The sequence below is a fragment of the Vigna unguiculata genome, chromosome 1 (genome assembly GCF_037176805.1).
Source record: "Vigna unguiculata cultivar grain cowpea cultivar isolate G323 ecotype 2 chromosome 1, ASM3717680v1, whole genome shotgun sequence".
Taxonomy (NCBI): domain Eukaryota; kingdom Viridiplantae; phylum Streptophyta; class Magnoliopsida; order Fabales; family Fabaceae; genus Vigna; species Vigna unguiculata.
Genome location: NC_140792.1, coordinates 34,030,288 through 34,049,200, shown reverse-complemented (window position 1 = coordinate 34,049,200; position 18,913 = coordinate 34,030,288). Strand labels below are relative to the sequence as shown.

At 30.1% G+C, this 18,913-nt stretch overlaps 2 protein-coding genes and 1 pseudogene across 3 annotated transcripts; all 3 read right to left on the bottom strand.

Annotated features, from left to right (window-relative positions):
- Positions 1-3,940: 3,940 nt before the first annotated feature.
- Positions 3,941-8,960, bottom strand: LOC114175637 (AP2-like ethylene-responsive transcription factor PLT2). The gene is made up of 9 exons (XM_085675536.1): positions 8,844-8,960; positions 8,673-8,749; positions 5,952-6,107; positions 5,791-5,858; positions 5,284-5,658; positions 5,026-5,099; positions 4,877-4,927; positions 4,684-4,757; positions 3,941-4,576 (listed from the first exon to the last, which is right to left on the bottom strand). The coding sequence occupies exons 5-9, from the start codon at positions 5,329-5,331 to the stop codon at positions 4,164-4,166; spliced, it is 660 nt and encodes a 219-aa protein (XP_085531662.1). The 5' UTR covers positions 5,332-5,658; positions 5,791-5,858; positions 5,952-6,107; positions 8,673-8,749; positions 8,844-8,960; the 3' UTR covers positions 3,941-4,163.
- A 5,150-nt stretch (positions 8,961-14,110) lies between these two features.
- Positions 14,111-16,750, bottom strand: LOC114196240 (uncharacterized; annotated as a pseudogene). The gene is made up of 5 exons (XR_014984097.1): positions 16,623-16,750; positions 16,426-16,499; positions 15,532-15,582; positions 15,389-15,462; positions 14,111-15,269 (listed from the first exon to the last, which is right to left on the bottom strand). The product of XR_014984097.1 is annotated as an uncharacterized LOC114196240 (transcript).
- Positions 16,751-16,941: 191 nt separating this feature from the next.
- LOC146888889 (uncharacterized) lies at positions 16,942-17,715 on the bottom strand. Its single transcript, XM_085669661.1, has 3 exons — positions 17,332-17,715; positions 17,133-17,255; positions 16,942-17,031 (listed from the first exon to the last, which is right to left on the bottom strand). Exons 1-3 carry the CDS (start codon positions 17,637-17,639, stop codon positions 16,959-16,961), a joined length of 504 nt encoding a protein of 167 aa, XP_085525787.1. The 5' UTR covers positions 17,640-17,715; the 3' UTR covers positions 16,942-16,958.
- Positions 17,716-18,913: the final 1,198 nt, after the last annotated feature.

Genomic DNA, 18,913 nt, shown 5'->3' with positions numbered 1-18,913 from the left:
AACTCTAAACTTATAATGCAAAACATTAATTTCATCACCAAGGGATTAATCATTGGTTAAAGTTCTTAGATTATTCAAGAGGAATGAATTGTCTTGAATTGGAAATTTGAATTGAGTATGATTGAAATGATATATGTACATGTAATTTCAAATGTACAAAAATTGTTAACGAATGAAATTCAGTATAGTCATTCTTATTGTTATTTACCTATTCCTCTCTTTATTTTCGTATATTAGGGTTTAAAAAAAAGAAGAAGAAAAGTACTGGATATTCCTCTCAAATCTTTCTCTTATAAATCACCCCAAATAAATTTAGTGTAAGGGTGATAGTTGATAGAAAGTTATCTTAATTGGTTACATACTTTTGACATTATATTTTTGTCTTTCATTGAAATTTCGCAAATGTATAAACAAATTAAATGTAAGATTAACCCTAAAGTAGTCATATATATTAACATAAACCTGAATAAGGAATTCTTTCCCAAAAAGAACGATAATAGCCAATGTATTTCTAACACTATTTAATCAAGATATGTCGTTTTCTATTGATCATAATTTCCAAAAGAAAAGAAAATTGTACACGCTTCACTCATAGAACAACTCTAATAGAATGACTAAGACCGAAGAAATCCTAATACATCATGAAATCAAGCTTTAACTACTATCTTACCACAGATGGGAAGAAAGATTCCTCTAAATAACGAAAACTTGTTAGAAAAAAAAAATAGTTTGGAAATTGTTCTTGGTTGGAACTAAGCGATCTCAGGAGCCTTCAGTCTTCTTTCTCTTTTCCTCCTCTCCTTTTCCTCTTCTCCTTATCATTGTCTCTGATCCACCGTCGGGAGTGGGGTACCTGCAAGCACTCTGATGCTTAAGTTAGAAATAACTCGATATTCTCTATGCACCATATGAGTTCAAGATTAGATACCATTGTTAGTCATTGAATCGTCTCTTATATTACTGATATCGCTGTCGTTAGGCGATCAAATTACCACTACTTTAGCAACTTCAGTATTGCCAGTTTGTAGTGAAGAAAATAGTTAGGGTTAAGATAACCCTGAGTCGTCTCACAACGAATACGGAATTGATCTCAAATATTTGATTCTCAAAAATGCAATTTAAAACTAGCAACTATAAAAATAGGGAGGTTTTGATATGCAAAGAAAATGACACGGAAGATTGTAAACACAGTAATATTAAATAGGTCAATTCCACTGCTTTTTCTAAATAAGATTCTTCATTGGTTATCTAGAGATTATTGTTAAATTAATTATTGTTGTTGATTTACAAATAAATCAATGTAAAGACTCAATTCATTTGTTGGCATCCTCACTTTTAATCAAAGTACAGTCTCAATTAAAAGTGAGAATTATTAGATTGTCCATAGTAAATTCAATCAAAGTACAGTCTCAATTAATTTTACTATGCCTAATCATGTCTATTCCTTTGTTTCTTTACCAAATAGAAAACTTAATTAATCAAAGTAAAGTCTTGACTAATTTTAGTTAAAGTAATTACCTCTAATCAAATTAAAGTCTCAATTATTGGCAAAAACTTATTTAATCAAATGAAAGTTTCTAAACAAAATCAAAGTAAAGTCTCAATTTAATTTAAAAACCTTTTAACTCATATGATTAGCATGCATGTAAATTTTAAATCATTATTTTCTATTCGATTAAGAAGCAAAGGACATAGATAAACAAAAAAACCACAACAATAATCAAAATAACAAAACATATAAATTCATCTAACCTCAGAATCCATTTAAGAAATTACAGTGGAATCAACCCTTAAAACTTAGCCCTCCATGGCTTTGATGAAATACATGATGATATGAATGAAAGAAAATAAAAGAATGAGAGATGTGGTGGAGACGGTATCTGCCAAAAGCAGAGAGTTCTAAGTGTCTAAGCTGTGAGCTCTAAATTTCAGTCGTGAATTGTGTCCCGCTTCTACTCCCTTAAGTCTCTTTATATAGGCTTCCACTGGACTTTGGGTTTTATCTGTCAGTTGCTAAAATCTTTTATTTTTATTTAATTAATTAGCAACTTAATTTCTGTCCAATTTCCAATTCTGCCCCTCTTATTTAAGCATTTTTACCAAATTGACCAGAATTTGACCAGAATTGACTGCTGACTTTGACTAGTTGACCAGAGTTGACCAGTTGACCAGTTTGACTGTCCTATCAGACGCTGACACGTGGCAGTGCAGATTCTTTCTCCAGAATTAGGGTTTCACTCTCACACTCTTCTCCCTCCCTCGTGACGGCGGCTGCTCCGACGTGTGGCTGCTCTGGCGAGCTCGCGGTGGCTGCAGAACAGGTGGTGAACTGCGCGGTGGTCCGGCGAGCGGAGGTGTGGCAGTTCTGTTGCAGCGGCGTGGTGGTCGTGGTGGTGTGCTCGTCTCGCGCGTTGCAGAGGTGAGAAGATGGTGCCGCGATGATGGTGGCGCTGCGGGAGTTCAGTGGTGGCGTGAAGCTGCGCAGGTTCATGGCTCGCGCAGATGCAGGTGTAGGCGCGGTGGAGATGGCGATGGTGGTGGCGCGCGGAGCTGTTGGACGCGAGAATGGAGAAGATGGTGGTGTGCTCGCGGTGGCTCGCGGTGGCTGCGGAAACGGAGCACGCGATTTGTGGTTGCAGGTTCGTGGTGGCTCTCTGCGGAGAAGATGACCGCGAGTGGCACCGCTGGATGGTTCGCGGTGGTGGCTGCGCGGAGCTTCTGCTGCTGTTGCGTTCTGCTCCGGCGAAGTGAAGGAAGATGGTGGCGCTGTCACGGTGCAGATTCCGGCGAGGCGGCGGCGGCTGCCGTGGAGGGTGGAAGGAGAGGAGAAAATTAGGGTTAGGGTTTTGGGAGATGAAGATGATGACGTGGCAAAATATGAGTGGTCAATTGGGTGAGTGGAGGATTATGACACGTGGCGGCTTATGGTTGGTTAATTTTAAAAGGTGAGGATTGCCACATGGCATGATCTTGTTGAGTGAAGTTTAAGTGGTAGGAGGGGTGCAACTTAGTGAAAACTAGGGGTGCAGAACATGTTTTTGTGGTCTACTTGAGGGAGGAGTGTGCAAATGAAAACTGGGGGTGCATTTAGCTCCTGATTTATTCTTTTTCAGAATTTCTTGATTTTGGACTTATTTTGTAACTTTGAATATTTAAAATCACACTATTAATTGACCAAAAATAAATTTCAGCTGCATTAACAAACGTTAGAATATTCAATAATATTTTATGTAACTAAAATCAATTTTTACGCCACTTTTACCAAACTTACTCAATAAATCCAATAATCACAAATCCTAATTAAATCAATCTTTAAGAACAGAAAAATCAATTAAATCCCCAAATTTAAATATTAAATGAGGGCAAAAATTTGAACTCATCAATTACCTGGCATCACTCCCGACTTTATTACCTACAAGACAGTTTTCTTCTTTCATTAAGCATTAAGGAATTTAATGAATGTCGTAACTGACTCGAACCTTAATATAACGGTAACATCTCCAATTCCAATTTATGTTGAGCTTTTTAGTTCTTGAGCATGTATGTTATCTCTTCCACCATTGAAAAAATCTTCAACTCTACACCGCCAATCTAGGATGTACCCGGCCCCTTAGGTCGGGATGTACCTGGCCATTTAGGTCAAGATGTACCTGCTGCCTTGTTGGACCATGGAACGCACATTCCGCACAGTGGATAAGATGTACCTAGACACTGGGTCGGGATGTACACGTCCATCAACACCAAGCTGGATCTTTTCTCCTATTCTCCTTTGATAAATGCGCCTTTATTTGAACAACATCCTTTCCTGTTGTGCACGTGTCCGGATACATCTCTCCCACACTTACCTACTATACTAATTAGTGGGACATACATGACACCCTGTACAGATATAATATTTTTTTCAACTTAAAGATCATGCAAAAACATACAAACCCTCGGCATATAATACTAAATGATATAAATATAAGGATTAAAACCAAAAAGTATAATGTTCAAGCCAAACATAAAACATAAAAATAGCATGCCATGCATGCAAGCAAGTTCTTAGAAGATACTGCACTACTATAGTGTGCTATTAAAGTTTAACTTCCACAAACGACAACAAATGTTTTGACAGCGAATCACAATCTCAATTCTGAACTTGTCCACTAACATAATCAACTTCAAGTTTGTCTCTTGATGAATTTCATATAAGCTTCGAACTTTTCCCTGGGCGTGCTTCCCTCTTCACTTCCATTCACCACATGTGTAGAATCAGTTTCTCTTTGTAAGGGTACATTTGTAGAATTTGCATGTTCTTCTGTTTTTCCTGACACTGTTGACATTTGAAATTCTTGCACTCCCTCCCTGTTCACATTCCCTTGGCCAGTGATGTTATAAAGCACTTCATCAAAAGCCTGCATTGCTTCCAAAGGGACAGTGAATTGTGGCTGATACATCACTTTTTCAGGATCAGTCTCTCCAAGCAAAATGGCATCAACGTTATAAAACCTGATACTGAAATTAGTAATGGCTTTGAGCCCTTTCAACTTTATGCTCTCAATATCATAAGCCCTAGCTGCTTCCTCTTCTGATTCTGTTTATTTATACACGTAAAAGCTCAGAAACTGATCAATGATTTAAACAGATTAAATGATGATAATACTTTAAAAATACTACAATGAACCATATAAAAGACTTCACCGAATAATCCAAGGAAGATGCGATTGTCGTTGCCTTCATCAAGATCTGCTTGCCATTTCCCAGTAGAGAAATCTCTGATGAAAATTAAGTAGAAGTGAGTGAAAGAGATGTATATATATATATATATATATATATATATAGATAGATAGATAGATAGAAGTTAAAAGGCAAACAGCTATATTTTTGTGTGTACCTGGAGACTCCGCGATAAATGGAGATGGCCCTGGTAAAAGTGAAACTCAACCTTTATACAAAATGATTTGCACTGATCAATATTTATTAGGGAAAATGAAAATGAATGAATTGAGAACCAAGGAAAGTAGGAGTTTAAGATATTAATACATTCTGACAGAATCCACAACTTCGGTTTTTGACATATCAGTCATAGCCTCCAGTGCTGACTTGTATTGAGTTTCCTGGAACAACAAAAGATATTGTTGGACAATATATGATGCATTAAAGACAGGTTTAGTGTAAAATAAAATAACTATGTGCATGGATTGTGCTTTACTTTATCTATTCTTGTTATTATTATATTCGTATATGCATATTCATATTTGAGAATGACAAATAAATCCAATTAATATAAACGTAGCTTACTGGAAAGTTTGTTTTTACACCGGATCCCCCAAGTTTCAGAGCCACCATATCATGAGCTCTTGCTGCATTTACGTCTTTGTCAAATTTACCTGCTCAAGTTATTTGTTAGTCCAAGCACCCACCATATATACACACACAGATATATATATTTATAATGTAATAAATTAGGAAAAGTATTTTCATGATCAGTAATAAAAACAACCAATTGCTAGATTAGTGCAAATATAAAACCATGTTTTCATGAACTTGCTCTTTATTGAAATGTTCCCATTCATAAACGATAGTTTAGGTTCTCAGAGTTGCATTAATCATTGCACTTCCCCTTTTGAAGTCATTAAAAGCACTTGAACATGTTGCTTCACTCACCAAGATGTACTGCAAGATAAGGTAAACATAATGAATTTTGAACTTATCATGTGGTGGATATATATATATATATATATATATATATATATATATATATATACAGGAAATGGAAATTCTGAAATAATGAACATTAAAAATTACTTAATTGCTCGCCCTTGGTTTCATCATTGTCACGTACTTCAGCTATATAGATTGATTTACCTGTGACTCTGAGTTCACAAAAAAACCCACATTAGCCAGTTTCATAGTTATCCATAATGAATAGTTAATGCAGACTCATAAACGGAATACTGTATATGTACTTTCGAACTCCGTCATATGTATGAGACTCTGTGTCCATCTCATCCCTATGATCCAAATCTGAGGATCCTTCAGAAGCAGCAGAATTAGGCTGAACATATGTAAAATTGGTCGGAAACATCTTCTTCTTTCTTTCTTGTTTATAACAAAGAGAAATCCTAAAGAGAAAACAGTGAAAACCACTCTCAGTAAAGTAACAATGAATTTGAATAAAAACCACCTGCCAAAACAAAATTGATCTGTTTCATTAGAAAATAAAGATGAAGGAAAAAAATTGTAAAAGTTAGGGATTCAAAGAAACACAGCAAATGAAAACAGGAAAATTTGCCATTTGGTTAGGGTAGGGATGGTTTTAATAGGTATTATCTTTTAGAAGGATTTAAACTATCATATTTTTTTACTTGTAAAACCCTCAGGTACTTGAGAATTGAACTTCTATTTTTAGTTTCTGCTCCCCGAAACTGGAAGTAAATCATGAACTTTGTGGCAAAACAAAACTTAATTACTATAATTTATAATCATACTAACCACTAAAGAAGAAAAAAAAAACTTAAAATCAATAGTTTAATGCGGTTTCCTTTAGATTTACTTAGAAAGTATTAGACCACTTTTCCAAACTCTTTTATTATTTATTTCTTTTGTTGAATTTTTTGTCTTACAAATTATTGCTGTTAGTTGTGGTGTGGAGATGACGACTATAATAGTACCACATCAATCTAAACCCTAAAACCCTAAAGACAAGAGAAAACAGTGAGTATGAATCGGTACTTGTGGAATACTTTTGAGATGGGTTTTATGGAAATGGATAAAAGGTTACAAACTTGTGTAGGGTATAAGAAGTGAACAAAATCTACTGCAGGATTAAATTTTATGATTTGGTAGATAAAAAGCCAACTATTGTCTGATAACAAGGGTCCAGAGGAAGGTACAAGTCAATCATCAACAACCAAAATTGAACATCTCATTTCACTATTGTAGAAAGAAAAGTTACATGCATGCAAGATACAAAACACAACCAAGATGATGAAACGTTTTGGTTTAACTTGGTGAAAAGTAGTAAAGATAACAAAATTTGTATTTGACATCAATTAGGGTCGGACTCAAGATCATAGGATGTCTAAAACAAATTTAAAAAATAGATATTTTATTTAAAATTTATTTTTTAAATTTTTTTATGCAAAATTATTTATTAAAACATCACAATTAATTTTATTTAACATTTCTTTCAATAGATAATAAGATTAATCTATTTAATATTTGTTGTTAATCTTAAATTAGAATCCATAATTTAAAGTAATGATAAGTATAAAATAATCGATCTAAACAAAATTATGAAAAAAAAAAAACTAAGGTTGTGTTTAGATTGACCAGTGGATTTGAGAAAGTGGAAATGAGTGCATTTGAGAGAAAATGAAGGTGAGAATGAAATTGTTTAGATTAAAGGATCTGAGAAGAAAGTTAATAAAAATTAGTGAGTGATGTAATGTATTTAATAAATTAAAAAATTATTATTATTATTTATATTTATTATAAATATTTGTTATTTTGGAATAAAACACAAATATTTTATTATAAAATAATATATATATATATATATATATATATATGTATATATATATATATATATATATATATATATATATTATATATATATATATATATATATTATATATATATATATATATATTATAGGATATGTGTTTCTTTGCAAATCTTCTTATAATCGTGAAAAATGTTTTTTAAAAAACATTGTATCATTTTTTGTGCTTAATTGCCTTGATATTTCAACTTTCGTTGTAAATTTGCGCTTAATGTAAATTTGTCGTTGGATCCAAACACTACATAAATCTTCAATGGTTGAATGGATTGAGTAATGGACGAAAGAAGAGGACCAAAACAACAAAAAGATGGAGGTAGTGACAATTGTAAAATTGAGAAAGGTTTTTCTCTAAGATTTTTGTTACAAAAAAGGTACGTTTTCATTCCCTTAAACTTGAGTTGTCTTTGTTCAGAAAACCCCGTTTTGAACGTAAACTTTATATCTGAATCTTATCTACCAAAAGACTACACATTAATAATTTTGTCAAAAAAATTATGGTTTATCATCGATATATATATATATATATATATATATATATATATATATATATATATATATATATATATATATATATATATATATATATATATATATATATATATATATATATATATATATATATATATATATATATATATATATATATATTTATTTGCAAAAAATATAAAAAACAAAACTGGACAAAAAAAACACATTTATAATCCTAATATAAATTCAACAAATAAAATAAAAACAGCATCAACACAAATAAAAATAAAAAAACATATTAATAAAAAATGAGAATAAAAATGTCGGTACACACAACACAAAATAATAATGAGATTCAAAGAATATAATATGTCAATATCTTGAAAAAAAAAGTTTTATCATTCAAAAGTTAGGAAATTGCGAGAAAACGAAGATCCAAGAAATAGAGAAATTGAGAAGGAAAAATAGAGCCATCTAACTTTTCAAATGTGAGGTTTGAATCTCAACAATGAAAGTTAATTTGAGAAGATCGTGTTAAGGAAAATCAAGATTTTAGCATCTAAGTTTGATGCATGTGTAAATGATTTGAAGTGTTATCATAACGGGTAAAATAATTACATGCATTGAAAATTTCGAAAATGAGTTTTGGCCTTACTAATGCATGTAAGAAGAACTTTCTTCCAATATCTGATTCGGTTGATGTACTCTGATTATATGCCAAGATCGGAAACGCTGCAGCAAAAAGAATAGTATTAGTAACAGTTGCTACTCTTAGTTGTGTAAATTGTTGGAAATTAGGGATTGAGATCCAAATCAGTATTTTTACCTGAGAAGAGAAAAGAAGAGTACGATTGTACGTATCTCCAATTCTATTTGCCACCCTTTATTGAGATTTTGGGTCTGTTCATCATTTTCTTGTTTTCCCACAAATTGCAATTATCATTCTGTGTTTGATGTCCTTTTATAGACCTTCGTTCTCACTTTGCAAAACATTTCCAACGTCTATCTACGTGTATAGGATCATTATTAACATAAGTGAACGCTCACTCTAACGTATAGAAGTTTCCTTTTTGTTGTTTTCTGCTTTTGAAACATGCACCAATGTCATTTCTCACCCAAATGCTGCTATCATTTTGGGTTAAATATATTTTTTGTCTCTGTACGAAAATTAGAATTAGTCCCTCTTCAAAATTTTGGAGTAATTTAGTCTCCATCTTTATGTATGTGTGACTTTATTCCTTTTAACCCACTTTTGTTAAGTTTATTTGATGTTTTGAACTCTTTTTGAATGCATTTTTTAGTTAACATTGATGTGAAAATATGTCAAACGGAAAAAATAACTCAAATGTTATCATAAAACACATTTGAAATGTTAAATAAACTTAACAAAATTTGGTTAACATGGCTAAATACACACATTTATAAAGATAGGAACTAAATTAGGTCAAAATTTCGAAGAAGAACTATAATGTCAATTTTGATTAAAAGTTAAAGGACCAAATACATATTTAACCATTTTTTAAATACTATTTTAAATATATTTTTAGTCCCTAAATTTCATACAAAATTGGAATTTGTTTCTGTTTGAAACTTTGACACATTATAGTCCTCAAACTTTAAAATGAATGGAATGGATATAATCCTTTTAACACAATCTTGTTAAATTATTTTGATGTGTCAACCACGTTTATTAACTGACATTGAAGCAAAAATGTGTCAAACAATTTAAATAAGTCAAATGCTAAAATGAAAGGCATTTGACACAACAAAAAATTTAATGTGTAGGTGGGTGTTAAAAGGACTATATCTATTCATTTTGAAAGGTTTGAGACTAAAATGTATCAAAATTTCGGACATGGACGAATCCAATTTTGTGTCAAAGGGAAACAAAAAACATACTTAACCCCTTTTTTATAACTTCATCTTTTTAATATATATTTTCTTGAAGTCATACATAGAATAGAGATAAGACCAAGTATGTTTTATGAGATAGAGGTGGACTAAAAATTTATTTTTTAACATGATATCTTATGTTAGAGCCTATTCACTCCTTAACAATTTTTAATTAACTTTATTGTAAATTTTAATTAATACTTTAATGTTAATAAATACGAATGAGCTATTTATTTAATGAAATAGTAAAGGCACAATTACTCTTGCAAACTCCCAATTAAATTACTAAAAACACACTTATATATATAGTTTATTAACACTTATAATATATATATATATATATATATATAGTTTATTAACACTTATAATATATACTTAGAAAAAAAATGATATATTTATAAGTTATATAATGTGATAATAAGAAGAAAAGAATAAAAAAAACAAAAATATAATAATTATACACAAAATGGATGTATATATATTTCATTATTCTTATTGATAACCTTCTAAATTATCAAAGATTGATGAGTTAAATACACCAATTCCCTTAACTTTTTTAAAAATTACAGCATAGTGTTTGTTTTTTTTTTCCTTCAATGTATTTTTTTGTAGTTTGAAAATAAAATAAAATTCCAAATTACTATAATAACCATGTTAATATATAAAAAGTAATACCAATAAATAATAAGTGTAAATATTATATTAATATGCTTAAAAATATCCATCTTAATTTTAAATAACATATAAATAATCTCAAAGTTAATTCAAAATACCCATCTTAAGATTTTGGTTGAATATATTTTTAGTCCCTTAATTTTAAGGTTTTGTTTGGATGGAATGATGGATTTGAGGAAGTGAATTTGAGTATATTTGATAGGAAAAGGAGAAGAAGGTGTGATTATTAGGATTAAGAAAAAGATAATGAGAAATTAAGATATTTGAGATGAAAATTTATTAAAATTAATGAATGATAAGATAGATTTAATAGATTAAAAAATATTTTAATTAATAAAAATGTAAATTATTATTATTATTTATATTCATTATTATTATTATTATTTACATTATTATTATCACATTATATTATTATTTTATTAGTATTATTTTATATTAAAATTAACTTTATTTAAAAATAAATTAATTATATTTTCTTTGTAAATCTCTTCAACATTGAAGAGAAAGTGAAATAAGACAAAAAAAAAGTTCCTGTATGTTGAAACAAACAGATCTTAAGTGTGAAAATTAGAATTGGTTCATTTTCAAAATTTTTGAATAATTTAATTTTTTATTTTTAAATATGTGCGAATTTTGTTATTTTAACTAAATTTTGTTATTATTAGTTAATATTGAATCAGAAATATGTCAAAGGGTATAAAAGACTCAAATACTAATCTAAAATAGTTAACATTAAAATGAAAATGTGTCAAATAATATAAATAAAATAAATACTTTAATAGAACACATTTTTAAAGTTTGAGACTAAATTAAATCAAAATCAAAATCTTGAAAGAGATTGAATTCAATTTTATGTGTCACTTAAAGAATAAAAAAGATATTTCATCTTAAAACTTTTAACTCCAAATAACAGATACATTTTAAAATCATCTTAAACTAAAAATATAATCCAAAATCGTATAACATCAACTCATTCATGTACAATTCTATAACATTATAATTAGGATCTTAAAAGAAATTCAAGAAATATTCATATCTTGAAATATCTTCTTTACCCCATCTATAATAAAAATTTAATTAAAAATAACAAAAGACTAAGTAATAGATAAAATTTATATAGTAATGATAATGCTCATAAAACAATTCTTAAATTATTATTATGTTTATTTTGAGGAAAATGAAGGGAAAAGTGGCAGTTGGAAAGTAAATAAAACCTAGATATTTGAGTTGTATTGTGTCAGAGTAATTATTTATTTTATTTTTTTAATCATGACTGTTTAATCGGATTAACCGAAGTTCTTAAGAACGTTTTTTGACTCAACTTAATTCAAACATTGGGTGGACCATATTAGCGAACAAAATACAGATATAAAAAACGGTACAAAATAGTTTTCAACATATTTATTTATTTAGTTTCTAATTTATTTTAAAAAACTGAAACAAATACATAGAGAACCCAAAAGAAATAATTTAAAAAACTGGTCCTCTCGAGAAAGAAACTGTCAAATTTGTCATTTTCTTGTTTATCCGTTTTAGCCAGGTTGTTAAAATGAAAATTTAAACGTCGTTAAACTTATACTGACAAATCTTATTCATTCCATATCATCATATATACTTCATTACTTTAGCAGGCCTTTAATATATTTAAGATTTATGATAAATAATTATATATTGAAATTTGCGTTAAAATTTAAAATATTGAAAATAATAAATTATATGTGATAAAAAAAATTAAGTTAAACAGATGAATTAATATTAAAAGCATAAGAAAAATATTAAACACAATTGTTTCTTTAAATCTCCCAATATAATTAAGTTTTTGACAGGAAAATATTAACTACTGTATTTATTATATATATTCAATGCAATACATACATATATATATATATATATATATATATATATATATATATATATATATTTTAATATACGAATTATCATATTAAAAATTATAATAGATAATTATAGAAAAGTAATTATTACTGAATTTAATATCTAAAAATATATTAAATTATTTTTCAAATATTCAATATATTAAAAAGTTAAATTAATAAAAGATATCCAAATTAAAAAATCAACTTTAAAAAAGGAATATTAGAATATTTAAGTGTAAATAATAAAAATAATACATAGCGATTCTTTGCTTATTGAACTTAAATAAACATCAATGAAATTCTGCCTTTTTTTTTGCAATTTTTATATGAACTCATGCATTTATAGTGAACTATTCATTAATTAAATGAAAAATTAAAACCACAGGTCCACAGATATCAAATAACTTATATAATTTGTAAACATTGAACAAAATTTTCTTTTCAATAAAATGTAAAACAAGTCATGTATAACATATTTATATATAACTTATGATGACATTAAATAAATCAAATAAAGCAAAATTTCAATATAAGCCATTGAGTTTAATCACTTTTAACCAAAAATTTTAAAATATTGAGTTTACGAGTACTTTTTTTTATATGATATTTAACTTTGTTATTACATAGTGAGACTTAGATTTATATTTATATTATTCCTAACAATCTTTTCTCTAATAATGAGTCTCTTTCATAAGGTATATTTTCTCTCAAGTGTAAAGTCATCATACCGTTGTTGTGTGATTGTGGTGTTTTTGTATTTTGTTGTTCTTGTTATCATAATGATCTAAGTCGGTCATCAAAACAAATCAATGACTCTGATACTACTGATGTACTTTTTCTAAAAAGTATCATTAGTGAGGGATTATATCAGTGATTCCAAAAGATTGATATCCTTTATAACTCCAAATTTGAAAACATTGAATTTATGAGATTTTTCTTACATAATGTTTAATTTTATCATTTTTATAAATATTTCCGTCTCTAAATATTAGTGACAAGACATTAATAGTAGTGTTTTGTGGAACATTTAAATATTTTTAATTTATTGCTGTATTGAGTAATATTGGTCCATTGCAGACATATAAATATTTTTTATTTAGTGCTGTAATAAGTAATATTGGGCTATAAATTTGTTATATGCCAACAAATCCAAATATATTTGTTAACAAGAGTAGTTTTTAACAATTAATATATATCTATATATGAGACTACAAATTGTATATTCATATAATAAAAAAACAATGTACAGTTTTTATTTATAGATTTTTTTTCTTCTATGGTTAGCTGTAAAGGAAGAAAATTAAAAAAAACTGCATATATATTGTTTACAAATATGTATTACCTCAATATAATTTTGTATGTCTGATATATTTACTTTTAATTATAATTTCACTTCAATACGTATGAATCCATTCGCAAACATACCCAAATTTAGTAGTCAATGTCTAAATGAAGAAGTAACATTCCTAATTAAGTGAAACTTTTTAACCAACAGAGAAACCAAAAGGGTTAGCATCAACCGCTGGTTTGCAAAAAGAAATAGTTAATTAATTCAGAACTTCTTAAATTCCTTACTCAATTTCACATTCCAAAAATATGAAGGTAAAGAAAATTATTTAATCATCTGGATTCAATCATAGGTAAGAGAAAGTTTGAATCAACACTGATTAATGTTCACTTACTGAAACCACACAGTTTGAGACAAAGTTTGAATCAGCTTTGAATGACAAATGACAAATGAGAAATTATGTAAAGCTACTGGCATTGGCAGCACTGGAGGTCTTATCTACCCCCATTCAAGGCTGAAAACATGTCATAATCACATGTGAAATCAGTGTCTTCTATGTAAGACCTGTTGAGATAATCTATCATGTCCAAATCAAGTTGGCTTTGGAAGCCGTTGTTGTTTGGTTCAGAAACAGGATTCTGAAAACTATCAGAGGAGCAGGAGTTCAAGTTCTGATGCTCATAACTTTGCTGCAATGCAGGTGAGTGTAGCTGTGTTGCTCCTGTGCTACCATTCAGCGTGACTTGAGGTAGAGCTTGCAGACTCAGGGCAGCAATGTTGCTTAAAGATTCCAATTCCAAGTTCCCTCCAAGTAGCTTCTTTCCGAAACCTGATCTCCAATCAGGGAAACGGACGCACTTTTCTAACTCCAGATTTCGGATCCCAGTAGCAGGCAAAGCAAGGTTAGAACCCTGAGGCAGAAACTGGTTGTTGGTGTTGGTGTTGGTGTTGTTGCTGTAGTTATTGTTCACAAGGGTCTGATTAAAGCCATTGTTGAAACTCACTTGCATCGGAGTCTGAAGTGACTGTTGCTGTGCTGCATTGTGATTTGGAAGCTGATTGTTGTTGACAAGGTTCTGATTAGAGGCATCGTTGAAACAGACTTGCCTCTGAGTCTGAAGTGGGCGTGGCTGTTGCTGTGTTACATTCTCGTTTCGAAACTGTACAGCATCGTTAACAATTGAATTGTTACTTCCACTGTTTCCAGCAGGATCAGCAATGGCACCAAGAGCATGAGGGTTGGTTGGTGTGAGAATTTGGTTGTGGCAGCAACGACAAATGGATGGGATGCTGGGTGGTTGAGAATGGCATTGAACTGAAGAGCTGTTTTGAGGAGATGCTTCGGTTTCTTTGTTTTTTTCTTCTTTCTGCAGAATGATCGATCCGTCCGTTGATTGAGAAATCACACTCTCCATTATGCCCTCAGTTTCATAGGAATTCCAGTCAAAGTTGGTAATTGCTTCCCCTCCCTTCAGTTTTATTGATATAATGTCATAAGCTCTCGCTGCATCCTCTGCAGTGTCTGAAGTACACAATCATATGTCTTACGTTAAACTACACATGCATGTTGATGCTTATCTATTCAGTGTGCCATAAATTACAACATGAATTTGAAGAGTTGGAATATTTGTATGAACTCACAATAAGTTCCCAAGTGTATGGTTGGTGACCCCTCACGACCCAGCCTTGCTTCCCATTTTCTGCTTGTCGGAACCCTGTTTGTGGAAGGAATTAGAGAGATAGAGAGAGTAAAAAAACGAAAGAGAGAAAGAAGGAATGCAAACCTGTAGACGCCACGGAAAGGGGAATCACCATCTGTATAGCCCTTGCCCAACCTGATATTTTTTCAAGTTTCCATTGCAATCATGAATTTCTTTATCTTAATTATGAACTCATACTAATGGTTGAAGATTTCTAAAAGAATCATTTTGCTATTGTCATTCTAAACAAATAAATACAGAGGAGCAATATCAGTTGATCTGACAAGTCAGGATAAAAAGAAAAAATAATATTTGGAGACCACTGTTAAGTGATCACAAGCATATGTAATATGCTGACTTTCATTCTAGTGTTAGATAAAAGGACACTGATATTTGACAGAATGTTTTGAGAAAATGGTTTTAGCTGAAATGTTAACATGTTTTTCTTCATAGTGTATTTGTAATAAGAACAACCGTGTATATTTATATATAATTTTATGTGATGTTAATATCAACCATGATTTCATATAATATTGAGTATCAGAACAAATCAAGATTACAGCAGCAATGACGATTTAGAACCTCATTTAATAAAAAAAACAGACCAATTTTACATAGCTGTTTGAAAGAAATACAATTAATAGTTTTAAGAAATTAATTGAAAGATTCTACACTTAACTCATTGAAGTAATACAAATTTATTATATGTTCCTTTTTTATGAGTCTATACATCACTTTCTAATTTTATAAAACTTCTCCCTTTACTGATATATTAACTCACCAAATAAGTCGATTTTTATTTGTGGGGAAAACTCCTTTTCTTTTCTTATTTTCTTCTCTCTTATCTAAAATTTTATTTGCATAAGATCTATGTATTTTTTCTATTTGACAATATTTTACAAAGTATATAACAGTATTACACATAACAAGGCTGCTATCCCAGCTATAAGAAGATTCACAAAAAAAATCACATCTTACCCTCTAACAGCACAAATATAGTCCCATTTGCTCATTCTTCTCATTTCATCCATGTCCTTGGAATAACACCTCACCTACAAATAATAGTATATGCTTTATGAGAAGGAATTCAACTAATTAATAACAATTGAATCAAAATCTGCAGCAAGATTATATTTATGAAATTCATAAATGCATCTATAATGAATGAAACATACATGAAAATTGGTTAATGCTTTTAAGCCCCCTATTCTGATTGACACCAAATCATGAGCTTTGGCGGCGTCAACTTCAGATGAATAAGCACCTGCCAACAGAAGCAAGAAAAGATCAGAGAAAGATTCACACAAAAACCAAGATTTTATCATCTGCTATTCACATTAACATAACCAACACTTGCAGGAAAGCAAATTGTACTAACCAATGTAAACTGCAGCAGTTGAAGAAGATGCAGACATACAAGTAAAAAGAATGAAACGAGGTTAGCGAGTAGTTTGTTCAGAAAAGCAAATAAACGGAGAATTGAAAAGATATAATATGTTCTAAAGTCTATTTCAACCTGTTCTTCCTTTTTCCCCTGGATCGCTCTTATCCCACACAAATGCTTCAAAACGATCTTCGTTGCACCTATATCAGAATTAATTTTTCCTTTCATTCAGGGTTACAAAAAATCAAATAAAAACTAATGCAGCAGGTTCATTATTTGAAAGAGAATCATATACACGTACTTGACTACTCCTCGATACACAGAGCTCTTGCTACCAATTGTTTTGGCAACCAAATCAAGACACGTTTCATGCTGTCTTCGATCGTTCTCTCCACAATCATTTCGTTCCCTTTCATTAATAATCCTGCTACAACATTTCACGTAAGAAGAATAAAATTGAACGAATTATTGTAAAGTAAAGTACCGAAGGTGGCATGTACGTTGCTGTTGCTGTGGCAGCAATGGACCCAACATTGCTCGACAAAAGCTTGGATTGGATTAGGGTTTCTTCTATGTGTTTTTCGTTAATTATTCCCTCTAAAAGGGATAACACATGATATTGAAGGGACGAACTGCAGGTGGAATTGTTGATTGAGCCTTGAGAAGTGCTTTCCATTTGTGGAGTGAGAAGGTGTTGATGGAGTAGCAGTGGGTCTTGATTCCAATTCCTGGGTGTGCCTTCTTGAGTGTTTAACATGGTTGGTTCCATAGTTGGTGCATTCTGGAGCATGGAGTATGGTTCTTCCATGGTGAATTTGGGTTGGTGAAGTTTAAGGTTTCTGGAATAGAGAGGTAATAAGGTGGTTTGGTTAAGAATTCATAGGACTAAGTTGATTCAAAAAATGTAACTCCCACAGCAATGTTTGACCATGATATTTGTTTTTTTATTGTTATGTTGAACCTGATTAATTATTTTCTTAATCACTTATTGAATGAAAAAATAAAAAATAAATATAATATTATTATTTTATAAAGGAAAATGTTAATATGAGTTGGAAATAAGTTGTTGAATTTTCAAGTAATCATTCCACCTCAACAGTTACTTGAATTCCTTAGAAATTGAGTAGGTGGAATCATATTAAATCATTTTAACGCCTCAGAAATGTAAATTGCACAGACTGGATACAGGATACAGAATAAAAAAAGGTTATTAACTTTTTAAATTTTATTTCTTTAAGATTCTTTTTTCTGATAATTTTTAGAAACTGTGTACTATATAGGTAAGAAGTATTTACCAATAATTAATTTTGTTTAAAAACATTGGTTAATTATCAATAATTACACACCTTCAAGCTCAAAGATTTTAATTGGCTAGATTTTTTTTGTTTATCCAAACCTTTAATTTTGATTATGAGTATTACGGAATGGCAATTTCTTTTATTTGGCTGATTGACGGAGTTATTTTCCAAGTTAGGACTTCATTCAAAGTTTTTTTTTTATCAATAAAAATATTTATAATTATAATGAAGTATTTGGAATATTTTAACTCATTTACAAGAATATACAAAATTTACAAGAATATTAGTCCCAAAAACCTTTCTTGCTATAATACAAAATTTTGTTCCCTTTCCTATAGGAATTAAAAACATTATAATTGTCCATATATTTTCCTGTGATGTATAGCCAAACAGTTCAATTTGTGTTCTTATGAGTGCAGCAGAATCTATTCAAAACTACTAATTAAAAAAAAAAGCGTGAATGAGTTTATATATGTAATTTTTTAAAATTACATTTTAAGTAGATTTGATCCTCTCATAATATTTATTAATTATCACGACTTTATCATTAATTAGTCCATTCAAATTTTGTATTGTTGGATTCATGATTCCTTAGCCTACCCAATTGCTTTGATGTTGTCACAATATAGGACTTAATATTAGGTATACAATGCTAAAAATTGTTCAAGCTAGCAATATTTTCTTCTTTCGAGTTCTTATCCTTCACAATTTCACCGTTCAACCAAAATTATTGAGGATGTGTTGAACATGACTCTTACGAATAGAATCAAGTTGATACTTGCTT

Excerpts from the sequence above, each read along its gene's own strand:
- LOC114175637 (XM_085675536.1), bottom strand. The coding sequence starts at position 5,331 with ATGGTGGCTCTGAAACTTGGGGGATCCGGTGTAAAAACAAACTTTCCA. Across the intron at positions 4,928-5,025 it reads GTTGTGGATTCTGTCAGAAT|GTTGAGTTTCACTTTTACCA; the intron begins GTATTAATATCT and ends TTTTGTATAAAG. Across the intron at positions 4,758-4,876 it reads ATTTATCGCGGAGTCTCCAG|AGATTTCTCTACTGGGAAAT; the intron begins GTACACACAAAA and ends AATTTTCATCAG.
- LOC146888889 (XM_085669661.1), bottom strand. The coding sequence starts at position 17,639 with ATGGAAGAACCATACTCCATGCTCCAGAATGCACCAACTATGGAACCA. Across the intron at positions 17,256-17,331 it reads GCTGCCACAGCAACAGCAAC|GATTATTAATGAAAGGGAAC; the intron begins GTACATGCCACC and ends ATGTTGTAGCAG. Across the intron at positions 17,032-17,132 it reads GTGTATCGAGGAGTAGTCAA|GTGCAACGAAGATCGTTTTG; the intron begins GTACGTGTATAT and ends ATTCTGATATAG.